Here is a 23,609-nt window from a genome sequence, read left to right as displayed (position 1 = left end):
CAACTCCGGCAAGTCTCCTGCCCTACAGGAACTCACCATGGCCAAACACTGGCTCCCTAATGACACTGTGAGTACAGGGCCTGGCATGCAGAACTTGCTCAGTAAAAAAATGAAAGAGATAAGGAGGAAGAGGCCTGGTCCCCACCCTTGAGGAGCCTGTAGTCTAGAGAAGAGAAAGATAGGAACAACTGCATGCAAAGCAAAAAGCAAATCACTCTAATGAGATTTAAAGCAATTACAAAAAACTGTGCTAACCTTACTCAAAGCTTTGCATAAATATAGTAAAATTAATAATGTTGCTTTTTAAGATAAAATTTCTAAAAGTTTTCTTTTAATTACCCATATGACGCATCTATAGAAATGCCATGACTATACCTATTAGTACACCCGATTCCTTTTCCCTTTCTCAACTCAACATACATGGAAACACTGCTTTCTGTGGACAAAGGAGATTAAAAGCCTCCCTCGAAACTGTCTTCACATTCTGTCCCTTTCACTGCAATCTATGTGGTGGCTGGCTCTGAGCAGGTATACTAGGATAATGAAATTAAAACTAGACTAGAAGCCAAGACAAACACCTGTAATTCTGACGCCTTAATAGAAGCTCCATGACCTTTGGAACCCAGTCCCCTTGGGCTCGCATCCCAGGGGTAAGACGGCCATGACAGCGGGGGCTGCGGCAGGCCCTAGAGGGATGCGTCAGTCTCTCTTAAGCCTTGGACTGCCTCACGTGTGCTTGCCCGCAGCCTGGGATCTCTACACACACACCATTTGTGTATACTTGCATAATGCCTAGTTATTATTACAGAACTTTAAGACAACACAGCATGGTGAGGTTGGTAATAAGAAATTATACTTAAAGCCCAGTGCTGCTAAAGGGAGGTTTTGCAAACATAGTAATTCTGGACTTTGAGGTAATGTGCTTGAGTAAGCTTGGTAAGCGGCCACTCCAGGCTTCCCCTAACATGACAAGACCTCAACATGGACTGGAAGAATGCCACTGCCACCAATGAATCCCCTGATTATCTGGGCAGCTTTGAGCAGCCATGTCATTGGGCCAGGCCAGTACTTCCCAATAGGCTTGGCTGAGAGCATCTCGTTTGCACTTACTGTAGCTAACTGTACCTTTGATAAGACAGATGTGTCAAAATGTAGTCTTTTGGGGATTTACCGCATGGTTCTGGCCTAAGCAGAGGGCTCATAACAAGTGTTACCATTTACTGAGCACTGGTTAGACTCAAGCAAAGTGTTAAACACTTTACACATCTACCTGATTCAAAATCACCCTAGTGGGAGTGTAGTATTATCTTCATTTTACAGATGAGGCGGTTGGGGCTGAGAGAGTTGAAGTAACTTGCACAAGGCCTAAAGCTAGTTAAAACAAAAGCCAGGTTTTGAAGCCAGAAGTCTGACTGCAAACCCTGTGCCCTGGAATGTATGAAGCACCGAGAAACCGCACAGCTCTCAAGCGCTCATCACGACAGCTGGATCGTGCCACAGCTGGGCCCAAGGACAACCGTTCTGCCCTTGGAGGTCAAGGCATTCCCAAGAACTCACCCTGAGACCTATTCCTTCCTTCCCTACACCTCTCCCACTGAAATCTCCCTGAGGGGATTCCCTCTATGGCTTTATAACACAGCTCGTCATTAACAGGAAGACTGGAGAGTACAGTACTGCAGAAAGAAACTAATAATTACATACCTGAAACTCAAATATTCTTTTACCAAATTGTACCCTTTCTTTAGTATATGGAATAGTGTAGTCAAAACATCCTTGAGCCAGTCCCAGCATCTGTTAAAAGAAAGAAAAAATCAGTATTTCTCATGTTGTTTTTAAATTATTCAGGTTATAAATTCCTCTCACAGGCAAACAGGTGAGGAATGAGACACATCGAGGAGGTGAGGTGCACTGTGAACAACCTTCACCCCCTGAGTTCGTAGAACTTGTACTAACTGGAGAGGATCCGAGTGACTTCATGAGAGGACATTAAATTCTAGCACAGAGGTCAGCCTCCCAGCATGGCTGTGCTCGCACACCAAGTTCTCCTTTGAGCTGTGATTCTCTAGGCATAAAGTGAGCCACAGAAATTTTGCTCAGAACTGTTCTCAAAGACGAAGAGTAGCTCTCTCTGGTCCTTCTCGAAGGCAAGAGTAGACGGTCACTTCTTCACCCTCTATCCTCCTGTCCATTCTGTACATCATCAGGATTAACATGAGCCTTAGTGGAAAGGGTGTCAAGACATAAAAAAGTAGTGTTTCCCAGCCCCAGCTGCACATTAGAATCATTTAGGGGAACTTGATTAAAAATAAAAAATACTGATGTGGGGAACCTGATTAAAAGAAATACACTGAATCGAAACCTTGGGAGTCAATGGATAGAGTGCATCGGGTAAAAACATTAATTTACATACTTTAAGAAAAATTAGGACATGGTGACAAGTTTAGTTGAACTGTCTCATGCTAACCATTCTCCGTACCTACTGAATGACTCAGAAATAGTTTCAAAATTTCCACATCAGGTAGCCATTAAGTCACTATCTAATTATGTCAAACTATGTAGGTTTTAGAAATAAAAAAAATCAATAGTTAAAGCTTTTGGGGAGATTACCCACAAATTTATCAATACTTCATTAGTGTTCATTCACATTTTTCTTTAGCCTTTTTATTTTGAGCTTTCTGGAGAACAGAATGTTATGCCAAAAATTAAAGGAAAAATAAAGTGAGGCGGAAATTCAGTGCACTTTCGGCTGTGGGGTAAGATGATGATTGTATTCCTGTAACTGAAGTTTGTAGTATGCTAAGATCCTATGCTGACGTGAAAACTGAAATTATCAGTTGTTGATCAAAGTAGTTTTATCCAACTCCATGCAATATTTTCATTATAAATACTGAAAAACTAAATTCTCTTTTACTGCAGAGTTTTGAGGATGGATGCCTTCAGTTCACTGTTGTACGTGCCTCTTTCTCTACAAGGCATCTACAGTTATAACCAAGAAATAATAACTACCTGACCTTACCTTTTAGTTAGGTTATAAGATGACTTGGGGTAATTAAACAGAAGCCCAGCCTGTGTATTTTACTGCCAGAACACCTATATTCTTCATATATGTGAGAACAAGGAGATCTAGAACTGTAGTTTCTAATGCCATACTTGATGAAGGTGAACCACAGGAAAAAGAATAGGTAAGCCAATTCTCTTTAGTAACATACTATCTAGCTTTGTGGGAAACACGGATTAAGTTTTGATCTAAGAGTATTTTGTTAGCAAATTAAGAGCAGGAAAAAAAAATCTATAGAAATACTACAACATTTAACTATTTCAAAAACTAATATCTATGAAACATCTTCAACATCCCAAAGCTATGTTTCTGAATTTTGGATACTCACTGATTAAAAATAAATAAATATATTTATCAAAAATGACACAATTTATAACAAAATCAAAGCCTTTGCTCATTTTGTTAATCTAGAAAAATAACTGATAACATTTAATAGAAAAATGTAGTATGCATTATGAAGGGCAAATTTGTTAAGAAATTGAAGAGTTCTCATCTTATTTATCTATTAATTGTTATTTTATTTCAAGTGCAACATACAGAAAACTGCCTGATTTTCACATATAAAACAGTGACAAGTCTTTCACTAGCTGTAAAGATTCTTACTACAAAGAACATTATTTATCCTTAATTTTAAAAATTTCTTCCAGAATTTCATGTGTTATAAACTTGATTTTTAGAAAAATGGCAGGTTTTATTACAACATCTTTTAGAAGTTATCGATATACATATTGGATAAAACTTTAATGTCCTCAAGTGTAGAGACACTGTTACCACAAAGCCACTGTTTGGTTCTCAGGACATTACGTAATTGACTAAAGTGGAATTTTAAAGAAACCAGTCAGAAGCTTTCACTTCATAGAGGGAAAGAGCGCCATCTTGTGTCCACAAGCTTCCAAATACACTACCGTTTGACTGCATTGTTTTTACATTTTAATTGACCCACACGGGGATGAGTCAAGTTAAATGGCTGAAATGTGACTAACCTGTGCAGCAATTCCTATTCTACCTTCATTAAGACTCCCCATGGCATACTTATAGCCATGTCCAATTTGCCCCAGGATATTGGCTTCTGGAACCTGAAAACAAAAATGTACAGTTATTTCTCAATTTAATTTGACACAATTCATTTTGCTTATGTATTTTAAAATGCTCCCAGTTTGTGTGACATTACTCTGGCACAGCGCTTTAATCAAAGTCTGAGGAAGCTGCCAGCGATGCCTGTGTCTCCCTCTAAATTGTTTCCCACAGGACTCCCATCCATGCTGTTCACTTCAGAGCCTTGCACACACTTTTGTTGAAAGAACGAATGAACTCAGAAAGGGGAATTGTTTACAACTCACCAAAAACATAAATGAATCACAATTCATTATCTGCATGCTACAGTATGACACATTAGGAATCACAGAAAATATATAACTACTTGCTAAATAAGGGTAGTAAACCTTTCTTCTGTTTAGGCTATTATCCACATAAAAATCACGGGGGGGGGGGGAGAGAGCGAGAGAGAGAGAGTGTGTGTACACGTGAGAAAGCAGAAAAGAAACAGATTTAAATGTTTACTCATAATTAAAAAAAATCTAGACTAGAGACAATTAAAAAATCACACTTACAGCATGGAGAAAGAAAAGGGGAAGCAGGGAGAGAAGGAAGATGGTTGGGGCTCAAACGACATCTGCAATGATGCGCCATAAGCACACACACTCGCCCAGGGGCACAAAGACCACGGTCTAATGTGGCTGGTGGGAGTCCATCACAACCTGTCCACTACACCGAGTCCTGAAGCATCACAGCCAGGTCATCTTCTGTTCCTGCTCTTTAACACACGCAACCTAAACTGGGCGCTGCCTGGTGGTTCCCCCTCGCCCAGAGCAACAGCGCCACCTCGTGGCCTTAGTTAAACCGACACTTCACTGCCTTCTCTGAAGCTATGCTTTTGGTTCACGAATATCAAGTCTGTAAGCTTTACGTGGTTCACAAGCGTATAAATTATAAAGCATAAAAAGGGTTAATTCTCAGCACTGGCTCTTGAGGTCAGCTGCTGGGCAGAAACTTTTCCACTGTTTGCGTAACCTCTTGTGAAAAGAGCTTTTAGTCAGGACCTAATCTAAGAAGGCTGCTCAGGAGTTTTACAAAATACTCCCCCACACGTTCTCTATTTTGGCGTCTTTCTTGCACATCCCACCCAGCAAGGCTGATTTCACACCAGCCTTTTACCGGAGCATCTCAGATACCCACCTTGACATTTTCGAATGTTAACGGGCAGGTAGAAGCAGCTCTGATCCCCATCTTGTTTTCTGCTTTCCCTATGTGAAGGCCTTCAGTATCTCGGTCTACTAAGAAGCAGGTAATTCCCTTATGGCCCTAAAAAGAAGATTTAAAATGCTATTACCACTTGCATTGATAAGATCCCTTGTTTCCAAAGGGTTCAAAGTAAACAGAAAACTAAAATGGACTTTTAGCAATTAACACCAATAGACTAGATATGCAACATGCACATTATGAAAAAAGAATGATTTGAGGGCATTAGATTCAAAATAGGAACTTGACTATTTCTTTTGATTTTTCAAAAAACATTTTGGCTATTAAAGTTATTCAGTCATATTAATGTATTATGTGATCATGAGAATTCCATGCTTTAATTATATTAAGTATTTCAAAGTTTCAAAGTTTAATTAAATGTTATGTTAGAGAAAAGACAAAAGATAAAATGTATTTACCATGTTGCTATAGACCTATTTTCCAAATGAATATTCTTAAAAATAAATGTAATAATTAAATTCTTCATTAGTAAATAGGAAATTTTAAATTCTATAAATTGAAGATTAATTTCTTATGCAACAAATTAGGGAACAATTAATAAATGGCCCTCCAAGTAATTAATGATTACACCAACAGTATTTATTTTAGGAGATTAGAAAATAAGAGGATAAAAAGATGTCAGTGGTCACTTTCAATACTGAGGAGAATGAAGAATTTAAGACTAAGTACTAATAAGGAAATGGAAGTAGGGAAAAGATAGATAAAGAGAAAAGATGAGGGGGCGAGAGGGAAGAGATTTTGTTTTCAAACTTACAACAGTGGGGTCTACATTCGCCATCACCAGGAAGAGCTCTGCGTGCTCGGCCCCAGTAACCCACATTTTGGACCCGTTGATGACATAATAATTTCCCTTTTTATCAGCTCTGGTCTTCAAAGAAAATGGATCACTACCTGCTCCGGCCTCTGAAAGGCAGAAACTTCCTACCTACACATGTAAGGAAAAACAATTCCAAATTAATAACTGTATATGCTCTGCATAATAAATACTGATGTCCAAACAAACACCTGTAAATCAAACTTTTAGCTACTTTTCAGAGCCTGTACTTATCAAAATAGTAATGGTACTCTCACAATATTATTTCCCAAAAATACATCCTATGATTTGTCTAAGATTTAAAGACTTGCACACACATACTCATGCTTAAGGTTAATTAATTCAAGTCTATCAACTGCAGTAGAAAGATCTCAATGTAAATGAAACCACAAAGGTATCAGAAACTATAACAGACAAAAAAATAATTTTATTGTCTGATGATTATTCTGTAAATTTCCAAGTGGCAAATGAGAGGCAGAGTGTATTGTATTTTTCTAGTAACGTTAATTTATTGAGCGTTGCTTGATTAACTAGTGGTGCTGCACTGTGGTCTTGGATAGTAAAGTCACACTGTAGCTACTTTTCACCAAAAATATCCTAATTTAGAAAAGATCAGATCCATTTTAACAACTCATGTCAACTTACTTTTTTGGTAGCTAGCTTGGTCAAATAGGTAGCCTTTTGTTCTTCTGTTCCATGTTTTCTAATTAATGTGTTAATTACCGTGTTCTGGATGTCACATAACAGAGCCACAGATGCATCAACTTTGGCTAATTCCTCTATCACTAGGATAGAGGAAAAAAATGAAGCCCCTGTTCCACCATATTTTGGGTCAATTTCAATACCCATCAACTAAAGGAAAAATAAGGAAACATAGACAAAGACAGTTACTTTTTTTACAGAAAAATTTCTTGCAAGAACAAGTTCAAAAAATAAATTGTCACTATATATCTTTTTAATTAAAAAATGTTATATGTATATTTTAATTTGGTATGGCTGTTTTGCTATGTTACAAGTAACAAAAATAATCAGTAACAGACCTTTCCCAATAAAAGGACATTTTAAATTTACTCTTCACTAACTAATGATTCTGTAGTCAACTTCTAGGACATCTGGGTACCCCATTGCCTCCGGGAGGAACAGCAGGGTGGGGTGTAGGTAAGGATAGGGAGAGTGGGTGCAACTGCTGGTTGGTAGGTGACATCTGTGTATAACCTCTTTAATTGTGTCCCTGGCCCTCAAGCATTTCTGTCCAATGTCCATGTCAGGAGATACCTTTGGTTTTTCTCATGATGGGGGGCTACTTGTTTCAGGATACAAAAGAATGGCTTCAAAAGTGGGCTGTTTCCCCTTCAAGAACCAGGAATCTTCCCCCAGCCCACGTGTGTGACTCAGTGGTGTGCTGCAACCCACAGACCATCTTTCATATGTAGACTGTGTATGACATGGAATGTTCCCTTTTTTACTCCGTGCAGTTGACATAGCAGGGTTTTGAGAGCAGCATTTGTAAATTTCCAGGACAGAGCAGGGAAGATGGCAGAGTAGGAGGGTCCTGAGCTCTTCCTCCCACCAACACACCAAGGCAACCAGTGCATGTAAAGCAACTCCCTCTGAAAACAACCTGAAGACTGGAAGAACGCATCTTCCACAGGTAAAGACCACACCGAGACATACGACAACTAAAATGGCAAAAATTAAAGATAAAGAGAACGGTACAGGCAGCAAGAACAAAGCAAACAGTCATACAAAGGAAACCACAAAAAACTATCGGCTGATTTTTCAGCAGAACCTCTGCAGGCCTGAGAGGAGGGGCCTGATATTCAGGGTGTGAAATGAAAAAAAAAAACTTAGACAGCCAAGATACCCTACCTGGCAAAGGTTATCAGTTTCCCAGATAAATACAAGTTAAAGGAGTTCATCACCTCTAATCCAGCCTTACAAGAAATAGTAAAGGGACTTCTTTAAGTGGAAAAATAAAGGTCCTAATTAGAGGAGAAAATTATCAAAGGGAAGAATTTCATGGGTAGAAGCAAACATACAGCAAAGGTAGGAGATTTATCACTTATAAAGCAGGTATGTAGGGTGAAAGATACAAGTAGTAAAATCAATTATATCTACAAAACTTAGTGAAGGGATACACAAAATATGACATCATGTACATAACACATGCAGAGGGGGAATAAAAACTCTGTGCCATTAGAATGTGTTCAAACTTAAACAACCATCAATTTAATATTGACTGCTGAATATACAGGATGGTACATATGAACTCATGGTAACCAGAGCCAAAAACCTATAACAGATACACAAAAAACGAGAAAGAAATCCAAGCATAACACACAGAAAGTCATCAAATCACAAGAGAGCAAGAGAAGGAATAGAAAAGATCTACAAAAATGAGAAAACAATGAACAAAATGACAGTAAGTATATACCTATCAATGATTACTCTAAATGTAAATGCAGTAAATGCTCCAATCGAAAGATAGAGGGTGACTGAATGGTTAAAGAACAAGACCCACCTATGCTGCCACAAAAAAATCCACTTAAGACCTTAAGACACATACAGAATGAAAGTGAAGGGGTTGAAAAAGACATTGCATCCAAAAGGAAGCAAAAAACTAAATAAATAAAGCTGGGGTAGGCATACTTTTATCAGAAAAAGAAGACTTTAAAATAAAGACTGTAACAACATGAGACAAAGAAGGACATTACATAAAGCCATCAATCCAACAAGAGGATATAGCAACTGTAAATATCTATGCACCCAACATAAGAGCACCTAAATATATAAAGTATTAATATACATAAAAGAAGAAATTGAGGGCAAAACAATTAAGAGTAGGGGATTTTAACGCACTTCTTACATCAATGGATATATCATCCAGATAGAAAATCAATAAGGAAATAGTGGCTTTGAATGACACATTAGGCCAGATGGACTTCACAGACATACACAGAACAGTCCACCCCAAACCAGCAGAATACACATTGTTTTCAAGTGCACATGGACCATGTCCCAGGAGAGATCACATTTTAGGCCACAAAAGAAGTATCAATAAATTTAAAAGGACTGAATATATCAAGGATTTTTTCTAACCACAACAAATGAAACCAGAAATCAATTCTAAATAAAAAACTGGAAAACCTGTAAACACGTGGAGGCTAACCATCATGCCACTGGGAAATCAAAGAGGAAATCAGACAATACCTGGAAACAAATGAAAATGGAAACACAACAGTTCAAAATCTGGGATTCAGGAAAGTAGTTCTCAGAGGGATGTTAATAGAGATACAAGCCTATCTCCAGATACAAAACAAACAAAACACTCAAACAGTCTAACCTTATAACTAAAAGAATTAGAAGAACAACGAAAGCCCAAAGTTAGTAGAGGATGGAAATAATATTATTTAAAGACCAGAGGGGTTTGGGTAGAATATATGCTCTAATGTAAAGTCTTACTAACGAGGTCAGGTTTCTTAATCTCAGCATTAGGGAGCTGGACAATTCTGTGTCATCAGTGGCTGTCCTGTGGGACGCTTAGCACATTCCTGGCCACTCTCCCACTACATGCTAGTAGCACCCCCAGTTGTGACAATCATAAATGTCTCAAGACACCACCAAATGTCTCTTGGGTGATAAAATAGCCCCCAGTTGAGTACCACTGGTCTAAGGCAGCTCAGAGATAAAGGTTATCTCTCTTGCTTCTAATCTTTTGCTTAAAACACAGTATTTCTAATTTAAAACGTTAAAACAATTTAAAAAATCTTTAACTGAAATCTTGATCTAAAAGAGAACACAGATAGTTCTGACTAGGGATCAAAGACTTCATTATACTGTCCTTAGAGTTCCTAAATTTAAAAGTATGCACATATTTTAACACTGGAAGATATATATAAAAGCTTGAAATTGGGAGAATTCTGTTATATACCCCTTGTTGAAATAATCCTTGTATTACTGATTTCTCCATTTTTGAATTTTCATCCATTGTTGAAACCAAAGGAGCAACTTGTTCTTGGGCAAATTTTTTAACTGTAGGGAAAAAAAACCCGATTAAGTCTTTATTCTATTTATATGACATGTATCACTTTTTTCAAAATTAAAAAAAAAATTGATAAAAAATCCCATTTATAAATTTAGATGAATATGTTCCCCAAACATGTCACATAATTTCATTCTGTAGACCCAAATCAGGGCATAGGAATAATGGGGGAAACTAAGTAGTTTACTCACCTGTCTTTTTTATCATCATCTCCTCCTCTGTAAATGTTTGCAGGGGGGCACAGGGGACCCCATTATTTGGTACACTGAGTAGAGCTTCTGACTGGGAAGATTGCAGGACACAAGGAGGAGTCTTCCAAGAAGACAGGCGAGTTAGGAAGTTTCTTCTTAGCTATAGACAGTCCCCATTGAATGGGGAACACACATACAAAAGGTAAGGGAAGTATTTGAATGTTAGTTTCCTTGGGAATAAGTTTATAACCCATTCTTACATCTTATTATCATTGAAATAAAAGCTTAACCTGGCACATTTTAAAATTCACTGTCTTGTGAATAAAATTGGTTTGTTAACATGTATCTCCTTTATCCAGCAATAAGCTCTTCGAAAGAAACAAATCTCCCAGATAATTAACTTTTACTTTCAAAGAAACAGAACTTTCTAGATGGAACTCATTTTTTAAAAAAATTAAGGTATCACTGATATAAAATCTTATGAAGGTTTCACATGAGCAACATTGTGGTTTCAACATTCACCCATATTATCAAGTCCCCCCCAACTGCAGTCACTATCCATCACTGTAGAAAGATGCTACAGTCATTAGATGTCTTCAGGCGGTAGTGCCTTCCCTGTCACCTACCCATATTGTGAGTGCTAATTATAAAGCATCTTAATCTCCTTCTCCCTCCCTCCCCACCCATCCTCCCCAACCCTTTCCCTTTGGTAACCGCTAGTCCCTTCTAGGAACTCATTCTTAAAACGTTGCATTTCACTGACTTCTTCAATTAGGGAACCCTGAATATAACCAGGCTGAGTGACCACTAACTGTAAGGGTCCCTCCTGGCGGGGAGGACCTGCCCTACCCTGAATGGCTGCTAGCTTTTTCTGTTTCCACAGCCAGTTTCATTTCTTCAGCTTCTCTTTAGTAAGAGACAGTGCAGCATACAGGGTTAAGAAAATAGGCTTTGGAGTCTGAAAGAACTGGCTTCAAATCCTAGCATTTGGTAATTACTGGCTATGTGATCTTGGGTAAGTGATTTCTAAACTCTCAGTTAAAACCTCCCATAGTCTTACAATCTCTTGGAGTTCTGTGAGGATTAATGAGACAATCCACATAAAGGGTGTAAGCATAGCATCTACAATGTAGTAAGAGCACAATAAATATTAACAACTATTTCGGCTACAACTCCTAAGATGCTTAGTGGTGGTCCTAACAAGTGGTCGCGGTGGCAGTAACACAGTTAACCTGTAGGTTGCCCTTACTTGTCATTATTGTATCTCCCTTTTGCAGTGTCCCAAAACCTTCAACTTGCCTCAGCAATGGATTTGCTGAGAAAAGAAACAATCCAATTTTAAATGCCTGCTCTCCCTTTCTGTGTTGTAGAATTCTAGCATAGGAGAAATAAGTTATTAGTCTTTTCTTAAACCTAAAATCATGCTAAGTTAAAGCAGCCAGCTTCAAAAAAATCACATAAAATTTGTGATATTTACATGAAATTTCCAGAGAAGGCGAATCCATCCAGAGAGCAGAGTAGTGCATGTGTGGGGCTGGGGTCGGGTGAGAAGTGAATGACTGCATTAGGGCAGGTAATCTTGCGGAGTGATGGAAATGTTCTGAAATCGGATTGTGGTGATGGTTGCATGACTGCAGATTAACCAAAAATCATTGTATCACACCCTCAGGAAGAGCGAATTTTATAGTATGTAAGTTATACCTCAAAAAATTTTTTAAAGAAGAGTTACTTTTTCGTTTTGTTCAACAAGGATTTAGAGAATATACTGAGTAAGCATCTGACAATTGCCTGAGAGCATGTGGCTGGTATGAAGGCAAATAAAATTAGCCAGCTTGTGAATTTATGACCTAGTCAGGATGCCAAGACACAGCTTATACAACAGGCAGGAAACAAAGCCAAGCTTTGCAGGACTAAGTACAAATGTAGTAACATGCAATATATTTTCTCAATAGTTTTTAATTAACAGGGACAAAAAGAAAAAAAAGAAACAAGGGTCACTACGTTCAAAACCATTGTTAATCTTTCCTATGTATTGGTCAATCTCGGTACTTATGTGCCTAGAAGTGAGGTATTCTGCTCCGAATTCACCTGGGTAAAAGAAACATTGGCCAGTCAGAAGAAAAATGTGTGTGTCTGTTTTACTAGTTAATTTTCTTTTGTTTTCAAAATTAGGAGACAGTTTAGGGCAAAGCTGCTAGAATATCTTTTTCTCATTGAAAGACAGAGTTGGACAGGAACTTTGGCCAAGAACGAAGGAAGGGGGTACATAAGATACTGCTTTCCTCCTGATGGAAGAATTAAAAAGGGTAAGGAGGGATGAGGGAGGACATGAAGGGCCAAGGGGCTCACAAAGAAGGGGTGCTACTGAGTAGCAGGAAGCCCAAAGGCAGAACCTGGGAGAAGGGAGGGAGTGTGGGTGCAGTTTTGCTCCAATGGCTGATAGTAGGGCCACAGATGGGATGGACCCTCAATGCATATTTAAACGAAAGAAAGCAACAAGCCAACCAGTCTTCACAAAATGATCATGAAAGTTGCCTATTACATTTCAAAAACCCCAACACATTGCTTATGGTTTTTATTTCCAGAGGAGCTTTTATTTACGTTAGTGGACCCAAGATGGAATTGTCTCGGAGTCAATGATCACCTTTGCACTTGAGTTTATCTTTAACAGAAAGTCTTCCACTGAGAAACTTAAGAAGCCAGTGGGTCTTACACTAATCCCCATTTTTTACCACTGACATAAGTGATCCCCTTAGTTTAAGTACTGCTTCTGACAAAGAGTATGACTGCTCACCACATGCCAATAGACTCACGAGGTAACACAGGAAATTGTACTTTAAAAAGTATGAAGTGGTACACAAATGTCAGGTGACATTACTGAAGATGCTCATTATAAAATACAGTGGCTACATGCTAAGGGAATGGGATCCCTTTTTAACTAAAGCACTGAAAGCTATTACGTATATTTTTTGGCAAAAAAAAAAATTCCCTTTAATACGACAGTCTTTAATAAAGGAATCATTGCCTTTCCCGGCCTTTAACCACATAGCCCAAGATTTTGATGACAATTTCAACTGCCCCTTGCCCTTCGGTGTTGACCTCAGCCTCTGCAGCTTTGGTGTCCAGTCCATCAAAATGATTTTCCACAGTTATAACCCACTGTACCACATCATCACATTTTTTTGTAATAGCAGCAATCACTACTTCAATGGAATAATGGTTATTTATGACTTGCCAAACACTTTTCAGAGCTTGAGTCTGATCTATTTCCTACTCAACTGACCAGTTTTGTTGCACTTAGAAGTACCGATGATCAAACTCGGGGTCTGTAGCCTCTGGTGGACAGAACAATAAAGCCCACGAACTTGGATGGGGGAAAAGAGTGTTACCTTTATTTCACTAATGTCTAACTGAAATGTAGCATTTCCCTCAATTACGAATACAGGCAAGAGTGACAGTAGTATTAGGAGTTATCTGTGTCTCTTACCCAAAGAAGTTACAATGTTTTTATATCAAATACAGTTGGTGCAAATATTTTGAGATATTCTTGGTGCTCACAAGTACTTCAAAATTATGTAGGTATTTGAATTGCTGCCAAGTCTTATTTAAAAGCATGTTTTACTATATCACAATTAAACATTTTTTACAACTTTAATTATAACTGATTTCCTTTGTAATCCAATTTACAGGATTACAATATATATTACATACAATATACATTATTTTATGCATTTTAAGACATTTTGAACTTTACATTGTTGAATATCTTTCACCAATGGCATAAAAAAGGTTAATACCTGACTGAACATTCTGGTAAATCTTTTGCTAAACTTACTTAGTTTAGCCACTATGTTAGTCTTTATATTAGTCATATTCTCTGTGTTCCAGTTTAATGGAAGTCAACATTCTTGAAGTGCTTCCAATCTGGAAGCGTTTACAATGTCTGAAAGACACAAAGACAGACACATGAGAGAAGCTGAGCTTTTCCAAAAGAAATGTTTAGATGTAACACAAGAGACCTTTACCCTAAATCCTTATGTTCATTGGTTCCCACCAAATGTGGCTTCCAGCTCTCTTTATGGCATGTATGCATTAATGTGTGTGTGTATTTTTCATACTTTGATTTCATTCCAGATGGAACACATACAAAAGAGTTTCAGAATGCTAACTCACATCACCATGAGAAACACATCAGAGCACAGTGCTTGCATCCAGTTTTTTTGTCTTTAGCCTTGCAGTATCCAGCCAAAGCACGGTTTCTGAAACTTCTTTCCTCCCCATCCCCATCAGTGTGGGTATGTGATTCACTTGTAATCATTCTGGGACCAATTCCAACCTGTGGGGTTCCCCCCACACCAAAAAGCAATTCTCCGACACCAGTTGGGTGTCCTACAATTCAACTCAATTTTGATACTACCTACCTGGAGAAAGCATTAGATCACAAGTTCAGGGCTCAGTGTCACAAGACCACCCCTTGCCCCCAACTGTCACAAACCCAGGATGTCACCTGTGCTTCAGACCCACTGGCTACAGACTGGAGGTTCCCAGTACCCCCTCTTTGAGTTGGTTTAATTTGCTGGAGCAGCTCACAGAACTCGGAGGAACATTTTACTTACTGGGTTACTGGTTTATTAGGAAAGGACATACTCACGAACAGCTGATGAAGAAATGCATAGGGTGAGGTATGGAAAAGGGTGAGGAGCTAGCACGCCATGTTCACTGACCTGAAAGCTCTCCAAACCCTGTCCATTGGGTTTTTATAGAGGCTTCATTATATAAGCATGACTGACTAAAGCACTGGCCACTGGGGACTGATTCAGCCTCCTGCCTTTCCCCGCTCCTGGAGACTGGGCAGTGGGACAGAAAGTTCCAACTCTCTCATCACGTGGTTGGAGCCCTAGCAACCAGCCCGATCCTTAGATACTTTCCACAAGTCACCTCGTTAACGCAAACTGAAGTGTGGTTGAAGAGGTTCATTATGAGTAACAACATGCCCACTTCACCTTTAAGGCTCTGAAGCAGTTTCAGGAACTGAGGACAAGAGACCAAATATCATAATAAAAGATGTTCCCACTGATTTGTTAAAAAGAAAACCACAGGCCCAAAGATGCAGCCAATCATGTAATGGCCCTATGTCAGCAAACCAAGACTTAATACCTAACCTAACGGCAGTCTCAGGCCCGCACACCCCCATGTAACCTTGATCAGTCAACATGGAATCTCCTAGTCAGCAGTAAGAAATTTCCTGAAAGACTCCATCTGTGCCCATTAGGAGGGCAATCTTCCCTAAAACAATGGATTCTATGCTAAAAATTTGCTCTTTTCTGCTTCACTCTACCTTTAAAAATCTTTCCTCTTCTTCAGTTCAACAGAGCATCTCTCTACTTGCTAGAATGGTGTAACAGAATTCCTTTTGTTATTATAGATAACATCTCAATAAGGGAGATCTGTGCCAATGTGTTAATCTGGACCTTGAGCATACACAAAGCTACACAAATCTACTGGTGATAAAATACCAAAGAACTACATGTGTATGTACATTCCTTGGAAAGAAAACTTTTCCTCTACCCACTCAGGTTTGAATGTTGGGTGGTGGGGTGACTAGAAATTAACAACAGACAGATTAATAAAAGAAAAGACAGTTTCTTTATAGGTACAGATGTATTTTCAAGAGGGTCTTTTCAAGTTTAAAACATATTTATTTCTTCTGGCAGCTGACTGTTCAGATGTTTTCAGTTTAGAGTAATTTTCATACCACTTTGGTGGGCTGTTTATTCCTTCACACTGAAACAATACCAATTTCCTGGTTTTGGTAACTGTACTACTAAGATGTAACATCGGGAAATCAGGGTAGATAAGGGATCTCTACAATTTATGCAACTTCCTATGAATCTATGTACATATTTCATCAATCAAAGTTTCTGTTAAGAAAATCCTGCTGCAATGAATAATCTTTGACATTCATTATGTCACTATCAGCCTGTAGCATAAACTGGAAGCTGGAATTCTACGTCAAAGGGCAAACAATGAATTAAAAATTCTGGTAGGTTTCCCCAAAGCGGTTAAACCATTCTCACTCCCACTAGCAAATGCATAAGGGTGCCTGTTACCCTGGGGCTGATTGAGGAGAATTCGACAAATATGCTCTATTCAGAATTGGAGCAAAAGAAGGAAAAGGAAACTTAGAAACTTTACTCTTAGTCCTAAGAGCAAAAGCACAATCAGAATTTGTGCCATATAAGGAAAACAATCCATCAAAAGCAGAGCTTGTAGGATCTGAGAAGTGCAAGGCACAGCAAGGGAGTAACCCAGGGCCAGTTTGTGGAGATGGTGGCATGCAAACTGACGCAGCGTGTGAATTCATCCTGGTAACAGGGGAGGACCGTTTAGGTTTACATGCTTCCTTCTCTTGATCTGCTATCCATCTGGCCCCTGTGAGCATTTGAAGGTGTGACTGCTACTCTAGAACTCAGGCCTTTTGACTATACTTTTAACTGTTCTTTCTGCTAACAACCTAGTTTCCCTGAAAAGGAGAGTGAGTCAAAGAACCTCCCAGGACCCGGTAAAGTGTTGGACCCAAGTTAACTGCACAATTAAAACATTTTTCTAAGTTTGTTAATAATTCCATCTTTCATGCTTTCTTTGGAAATAAGTGGAGATAGTGACTGTTTTCATTTTTCTATACTGGTAGTTTGGGAAAGAGAACTTGCAGACTTGGCCAAAATTAGAGAGAAGACAAGTAAGTTTCCTTTATTGCTGATGCCCTGGCACTGTGCCCTGTCTTGGTTTTGGGCCTCTCCTGAGGAAATGCATTATTTTAGAAAGTGGTGGCATTGTTAAGGAACTACTAGATACTGGAATGAGGAGCCTGAGACTAGTGAAAGGACAAGACTACAAGTTTATTAGCTTTGGAGAACACCCAAACAGAAGCTACAGTCTATGGAGAAAGCAAGCAGAAGAGATTCTGGCATAGAAGTTTTGGCCCATGGATACGAAAGCAGATAAAGATCAGCTTTAAATCTATCAGCTTTAAATCTAAAATGAGTTAAGCAGTAGTTAATCAGGTTTTAAAATGTATAGCCTGGATTTAGTCAGGATTTGCTAAAAGGTTTGTCTAGATGAAAATGGAAATCCTTGAGTTACTGAGATATACAGAAATAAATGCTGGTTAAACTACTGCACTAAAGAATATGAACAAGAATGATAAAACATAATTAATAAGCAAATCCTTATACCACCTTCTCCTTCTTTCCTTTATGCTTTGTTGTAAGGGAAACTTGCTCCCTTGGCAGGACTCTGCTCCACCTAGCCCACAACCTAGGGCAGTAGGAGAAGAATGTGGCCAGCATGTGTCACCTGCCTGGTTACATAAGAGGGCCACGTGTATGTCAGTTCCAAAGCCTCCTTTTGCTTTGCCTTGATCTTCAACATCTGCCCCATGGTCTGCAATGTACTCCAAAGGCTCAATCTCTAGCTCTCATTTTTCTGCTAGTTTCCACAGCCATTTCCCACTTAGTTTCTAAAACACTTCTAGTTATAAGGCTGACACTTTTAAAGTCTAAAGTTTTAAATGAACACATCATTTTCCTTCTGTTCCCCCTAAACAACTTTTTCTTCAGATCACCCAATCTTGCCCACTCCATTTAGAAAACGTGGAGTTCTAATTCCTCCATTTCAAGGTTATTATCAAATCATCTCAAGTCTCCCTTAATTACTATGTCTTCTTCTCTAACCATCTGTGCCATTATCCTAGGTGAGGGCCTTGTTATACCATAAGTGAACCTCTGAAATGGTCTAAGTGGCATCTGAGATTTGGGGTTCCTTCTGCAAGCCACTTGCCATTTTTCTTGTAAAAACCTTTGGCGGGGGGGGGGGGGGAGGCGGAAGATGGCGGCGTGAGTAGAGCAGCGGAAATCTCCTCCCAAAACAACATATATCTATGAAAGTATAACAAAGACAACCCTTCCTAGAATAAAGACCAGAGGACACAGGACAATATCCAGACCACATCCGCACCTGAGAGAACCCAGCGCCTCGTGAAGGGGGTAAGATACAAGCCCCGGCCCCGCGGGAGCCGAGCGCCCCTCCCCCCAGCTCCTGGCGGGAGAAGAGCAGGCAGAGCGGGAGGGAGACGGAGCCCAGGGCTGCCGAGCACCCAGCCCCCGCCATCCGGGCCAGAGTGCAGGGCCCTCGATACTGGGAAAACAGGGCAGCAAGAACAGTGAGCAGGCACTGGAGGCTGGGCGACAGAGGGCATAAGAAAAGCGCGCGACCATTTTTTTTTTTGCTTTTTTGCTGTTTTGTTTTGGCGAGCGCTTTTTGGAAGTCTTAAAGGGATAGGGACCCCAATACTAGGGAAACAGGGCAGCAAGACCGGTGAGCAGAGGCCTGAGGCTGGCACCGGAGAATAAAGAAAAACGAACGACCACCTTTTTTTTTTTTTTTTTTTAATTAAAAACTTTTTTTTTTTTTTTAATTAAAAAATTTTTTTTTTTTTTTTGGTGGTCGTTGTTTTGTTTTGGCGGGTGCTTTTTGGAAGTCTTAAAGGGGCAGGGCGGGTCACTTAATCCAGAGGTAGGGAATCCAGGGATCTCTGGGCACCCGAACCCATGGGCTGCAGGGAGCAGGGAGGCCCCTTACGGAGATAAATAGCCTCCCAGCAGCTCCTGCTCCAACGCGACTCCACCACTTTGGAGTAGCTGCCCGAGCCAGGCCACGCCCACAGCAACAGCGGAGATTAACTCCATAGCAGCCGGGCAGGAAGCAGGAACCCTGTCTGCGCGCAGCTGCGCAGCACAAGCCACTAGAGGCCGCTGTTCTCCCAGGAGAGGAGGGCCACAAACCAACAAGAAAGGAAGTCCTTCCAGCCGTCACTCGTCCCAGCTCTGCAAACTATTCCTATCACCATGAAAAGGCAAAGCTACAGGCAGACAAAGATCACAGAGACAACACCAGAGAAGGAGACAGACCTAACCAGTCTTCCTGAAAAAGAATTCAAAATAAGAATCATAAACATGCTGACAGAGATGCAGAGAAATACGCAAGAGAAATGGGATGAAGTCCGGAAGGAGATCACAGATGCCAGAAAGGAGATCGCAGAAATGAAACAAACTCTGGAAGGGTTTATAAGCAGAATGGATAGAATGCAAGAGGCCATTGATGGAATTGAAATCAGAGAACAGGAATGCATAGAAGGTGACATAGAGAGAGAGACAAAAGGATCTCCAGGAATGAAACAATATTAAGAGAACTGTGTGACCAATCCAAAAGGAACAATATCCGTATTATAGGGGTCCCAGAAGAAGAAGAGAGAGGAAAAGAGATGGAAAGTATCTTAGAAGAAATAATTGCTGAAAACTTCCCCACACTGGGGGAGGAAGTAATCGAACAGACCACGGAAATACACAGAACCCCCAACAGAAAGGATCCAAGAAGGGCAACACCAAGACACATAATAATTAAAATGGCAAAGATCAAGGACAAGGAAAGAGTGTTAAAGGCAGCTAGAGAGAAAAAGGTCACCTATAAAGGGAAACCCATCAGGCTAACGTCAGATTTCTCAACAGAAACCCTACAGGCCAGAAGAGAATGGCATGATATATTTAATACAATGAAACAGAAGGGCCTTGAACCAAGGATACTGTATCCAGCACGACTATCATTCAAATATGACGGTGGGATTAAACAATTCCCAGACAAACAAAAGCTGAGGGAATTTGCTTTCCACAAACCACCTCTACAGAACATCTTACAGGGACTGCTCTAGATGGGAGCACTCCTAGAAAGAGCACAGCACAAAACACCCAACATATGAAGAATCGAGGAGGAGGAACAAGAAGGGAGAGAAGAAAAGAATCTCCAGACAGTGTATATAACAGCTCAATAAGCGAGCTAAGTTAGGCAGTAAGATACTAAAGAGGCTAACCTTGAACCTTTGGTAACCACGAATTTAAAGCCTGCAATGGCAATAAGTACCTATCTTTCAATAGTCACCCTAAATGTTAATGGGTTGAATGCACCAATCAAGACACAGAGTAACAGAATGGATAAAAAAGCAAGACCCATCTATATGCTGCTTACAAGAAACTCACCTCAAACCCAAAGACATGTACAGACTAAAAGTCAAGGGATGGAAAAACATATTTCAAGCAAACAACAGTGAGAAGAAAGCAGGGGTTGCAGTACTAATATCAGACAAAATAGACTTCAAAACAAAGAAAGTAACAAGAGATAAAGAAGGACACTACATAATGATAAAGGGCTCAGTCAAACAAGAGGATATAACCATTCTAAATATATATGCACCCAACACAGGAGCACCAGCATATGTGAAACAAATACTAACAGAACTAAAGGGGGATATAGACTGCAATGCATTCATTCTAGGAGACTTCAACACACCACTCACCCCAAAGGATAGATCCACTGGGCAGAAAATAAGTAAGGACACGGAAGCACTGAACAACACACTAGAGCAGATGGACCTAATAGACATCTATAGAACTCTACATCCAAAAGCAGCGGGATATACATTCTTCTCAAGTGCACATGGAACATTCTCCAGAATAGACCACATACTAGGCCATAAAAAGAGCCTCAGAAAATTCCAAAAGATTGAAATCCTACCAACCAACTTTTCAGACCACAAAGGCATAAAACTAGAAATAAACTGTACAAAGAAAGCAAAGAGGCTCACAAACACATGGAGGCTTAACAACACGCTCCTAAATAATCAATGGATCAATGACCAAATCAAAATGGAGATCCAGCAATATATGGAAACAAATGACAACAACAAAACTAAGCCCCAACTTCTGTGGGACACAGCAAAAGCAGTCTTAAGAGGAAAGTATATAGCAAGCCAAGCATATTTAAAAAAGGAAGAGCAATCCCAAATGAATGGTCTAATGTCACAATTATCGAAATTGGAAAAAGAAGAACAGATGAGGCCTAAGGTCAGCAGAAGGAGGGACATAATAAAGATCAGAGAAGAAATAAATAAAATTGAGAAGAATAAAACAATAGCAAAAATCAATGAAACCAAGAGCTGGTTCTTCGAGAAAATAAACAAAATAGATAAGCCTCTAGCCAGACTTATTAAGAAGAAAAGAGAGTCAACACAAATCAACAGTATCAGAAATGAAAAAGGAAAAATCACGACGGACCCCACGGAAATGCAAAGAATTATTAGAGAATACTATGAAAACCTATATGCTAACAAGCTGGGAAACCTAGGAGAAATGGACAACTTCCTAGAAAAATATAACCTTCCAAGATTGACCCAGGAAGAAACAGAAAATCTAAACAGACCAATTACCAGCAACGAAATTGAAGAGGTAATCAAAAAACTACCAAAGAACAAAACCCCCGGGCCAGATGGATTTACCTCGGAATTTTATCAGACATACAGGGAAGACATAATACCCATTCTCCTTAAAGTTTTCGAAAAAATAGAGGAGGAGGGGATACTCCCAAACTCATTCTATGAAGCTAACATCACCCTAATACCAAAACCAGGCAAAGACCCCACCAAAAAAGAAAACTACAGACCAATATCCCTGATGAACGTAGATGCAAAAATACTCAACAAAATATTAGCAAACCGAATTCAAAAATACATCAAAAGGATCATACACCATGACCAAGTGGGATTCATCCCAGGGATGCAAGGATGGTACAACATTCGAAAGTCCATCAACATCATCCACCACATCAACAAAAAGAAAGACAAAAACCACATGATCATCTCCATAGATGCTGAAAAAGCATTTGACAAAGTTCAACATCCATTCATGTTAAAAACTCTCAGTAAAATGGGAATAGAGGGCAAGTACCTCAACATAATAAAGGCCATCTATGATAAACCCACAGCCAACATTATATTGAACAGCGAGAACCTGACAGCATTTCCTCTGAGATCGGGAACTAGACAGGGATGCCCACTCTCTCCACTGTTATTTAACATAGTACTGGAGGTCCTAGCCACGGCAATCAGACAAAACAAAGAAATACAAGGAATCCAGATTGGTAAAGAAGAAGTTAAACTGTCACTATTGGCAGATGACATGATACTGTACATAAAAAACCCTAAAGACTCCACCCCAAAACTACTAGAACTGATATCGGAATACAGCAAAGTTGCAGGATACAAAATCAACACACAGAAATCTGTGGCTTTCCTATATACTAACAATGAACCAACAGAAAGAGAAATCAGGAAAACAACTCCATTCACAATTGCATCAAAAAAAATAAAATACCTAGGAATAAACCTAACCAAAGAAGTGAAAGACTTATACTATGAAAACTACAAGTCACTCTTAAGAGAAATTAAAGGGGACACTAACAGATGGAAACTCATCCCATGCTCGTGGCTAGGAAAAATTAATATAGTCAAAATGGCCATCCTGCCCAAAGCAATATACAGATTTGATGCAATCCCTATGAAACTACCAGCAACATTCTTCAATGAACTGGAACAAATAATTCAAAAATTCATATGGAAACACCAAAGACCCCGAATAGCCAAAGCAATCCTGAGAAAGAAGAATAAAGTAGGGGGGATCTCACTCCCCAACTTCAAGCTCTACTATAAAGCCATAGTAATCAAGACAATTTGGTACTGGCACAAGAGCAGAGCCACAGACCAATGGAACAGACTAGAGAATCCAGACATTAACCCAGACATATATGGTCAATTAATATTTGATAAAGGAGCCATGGACATACAATGGCGAAATGACAGTCTCTTCAACAGGTGGTGCTGGCAAAACTGGACAGCTACATGTAGGAGAATGAAACTGGACCATTGTCTAACCCCATATACAAAAGTAAACTCAAAATGGATCAAAGACGTGAATGTAAGCCATGAAACCATTAAACTCTTGGAAGGAAACATAGGCAAAAACCTCTTAGACATAAACATGAGTGACCTCTTCTTGAACATATCTCCCCGGGCAAGGAAAACAACAGCAAAAATGAGTAAGTGGGACTATATTAAGCTGAAAAGCTTCTGTACAGCAAAAGACACCATCAATAGAACAAGAAGGATCCCTACAGTATGGGAGAATATATTTGAAAATGACACATCCGATAAAGGCTTGACGTCCAGAATATATAAGGAGCTCACACGCCTCAACAAACAAAAAACAAATAACCCAATTAAAAAATGGGCAGAGGAACTGA

General features: G+C 39.4%; 1 protein-coding gene across 4 annotated transcripts in view; it reads right to left on the bottom strand.

Moving 5' to 3' along the window:
• The window catches only part of ACADSB (acyl-CoA dehydrogenase short/branched chain), a 36,037-nt gene that overhangs the window by 7,051 nt on the left and 5,377 nt on the right, over positions 1-23,609 (bottom strand). For 2 of the 4 annotated variants that reach the window (XM_036898876.2, XM_036898880.2), the window contains exons 2-8: positions 10,425-10,584; positions 10,123-10,223; positions 6,837-7,043; positions 6,132-6,302; positions 5,294-5,419; positions 4,042-4,134; positions 1,702-1,791 (exon numbers count right to left, since the gene is read on the bottom strand). In XM_036898876.2, coding sequence (XP_036754771.2) covers positions 1,702-1,791; positions 4,042-4,134; positions 5,294-5,419; positions 6,132-6,302; positions 6,837-7,043; positions 10,123-10,223; positions 10,425-10,584 — 948 coding nt within the window. Of the gene's footprint in view, positions 1-1,701; positions 1,792-4,041; positions 4,135-5,293; positions 5,420-6,131; positions 6,303-6,836; positions 7,044-10,122; positions 10,224-10,424; positions 10,585-11,673; positions 11,740-15,040; positions 15,060-23,609 lie in introns of those variants that run through there. The other 2 variants (XM_036898878.2, XM_036898879.2) reach the window with 2 other exon arrangements.

This window comes from Manis pentadactyla, chromosome 8 (genome assembly GCF_030020395.1).
Source record: "Manis pentadactyla isolate mManPen7 chromosome 8, mManPen7.hap1, whole genome shotgun sequence".
NCBI lineage: Eukaryota > Metazoa > Chordata > Mammalia > Pholidota > Manidae > Manis > Manis pentadactyla.
This window is presented reverse-complemented; position numbering and strand designations above follow the sequence as displayed.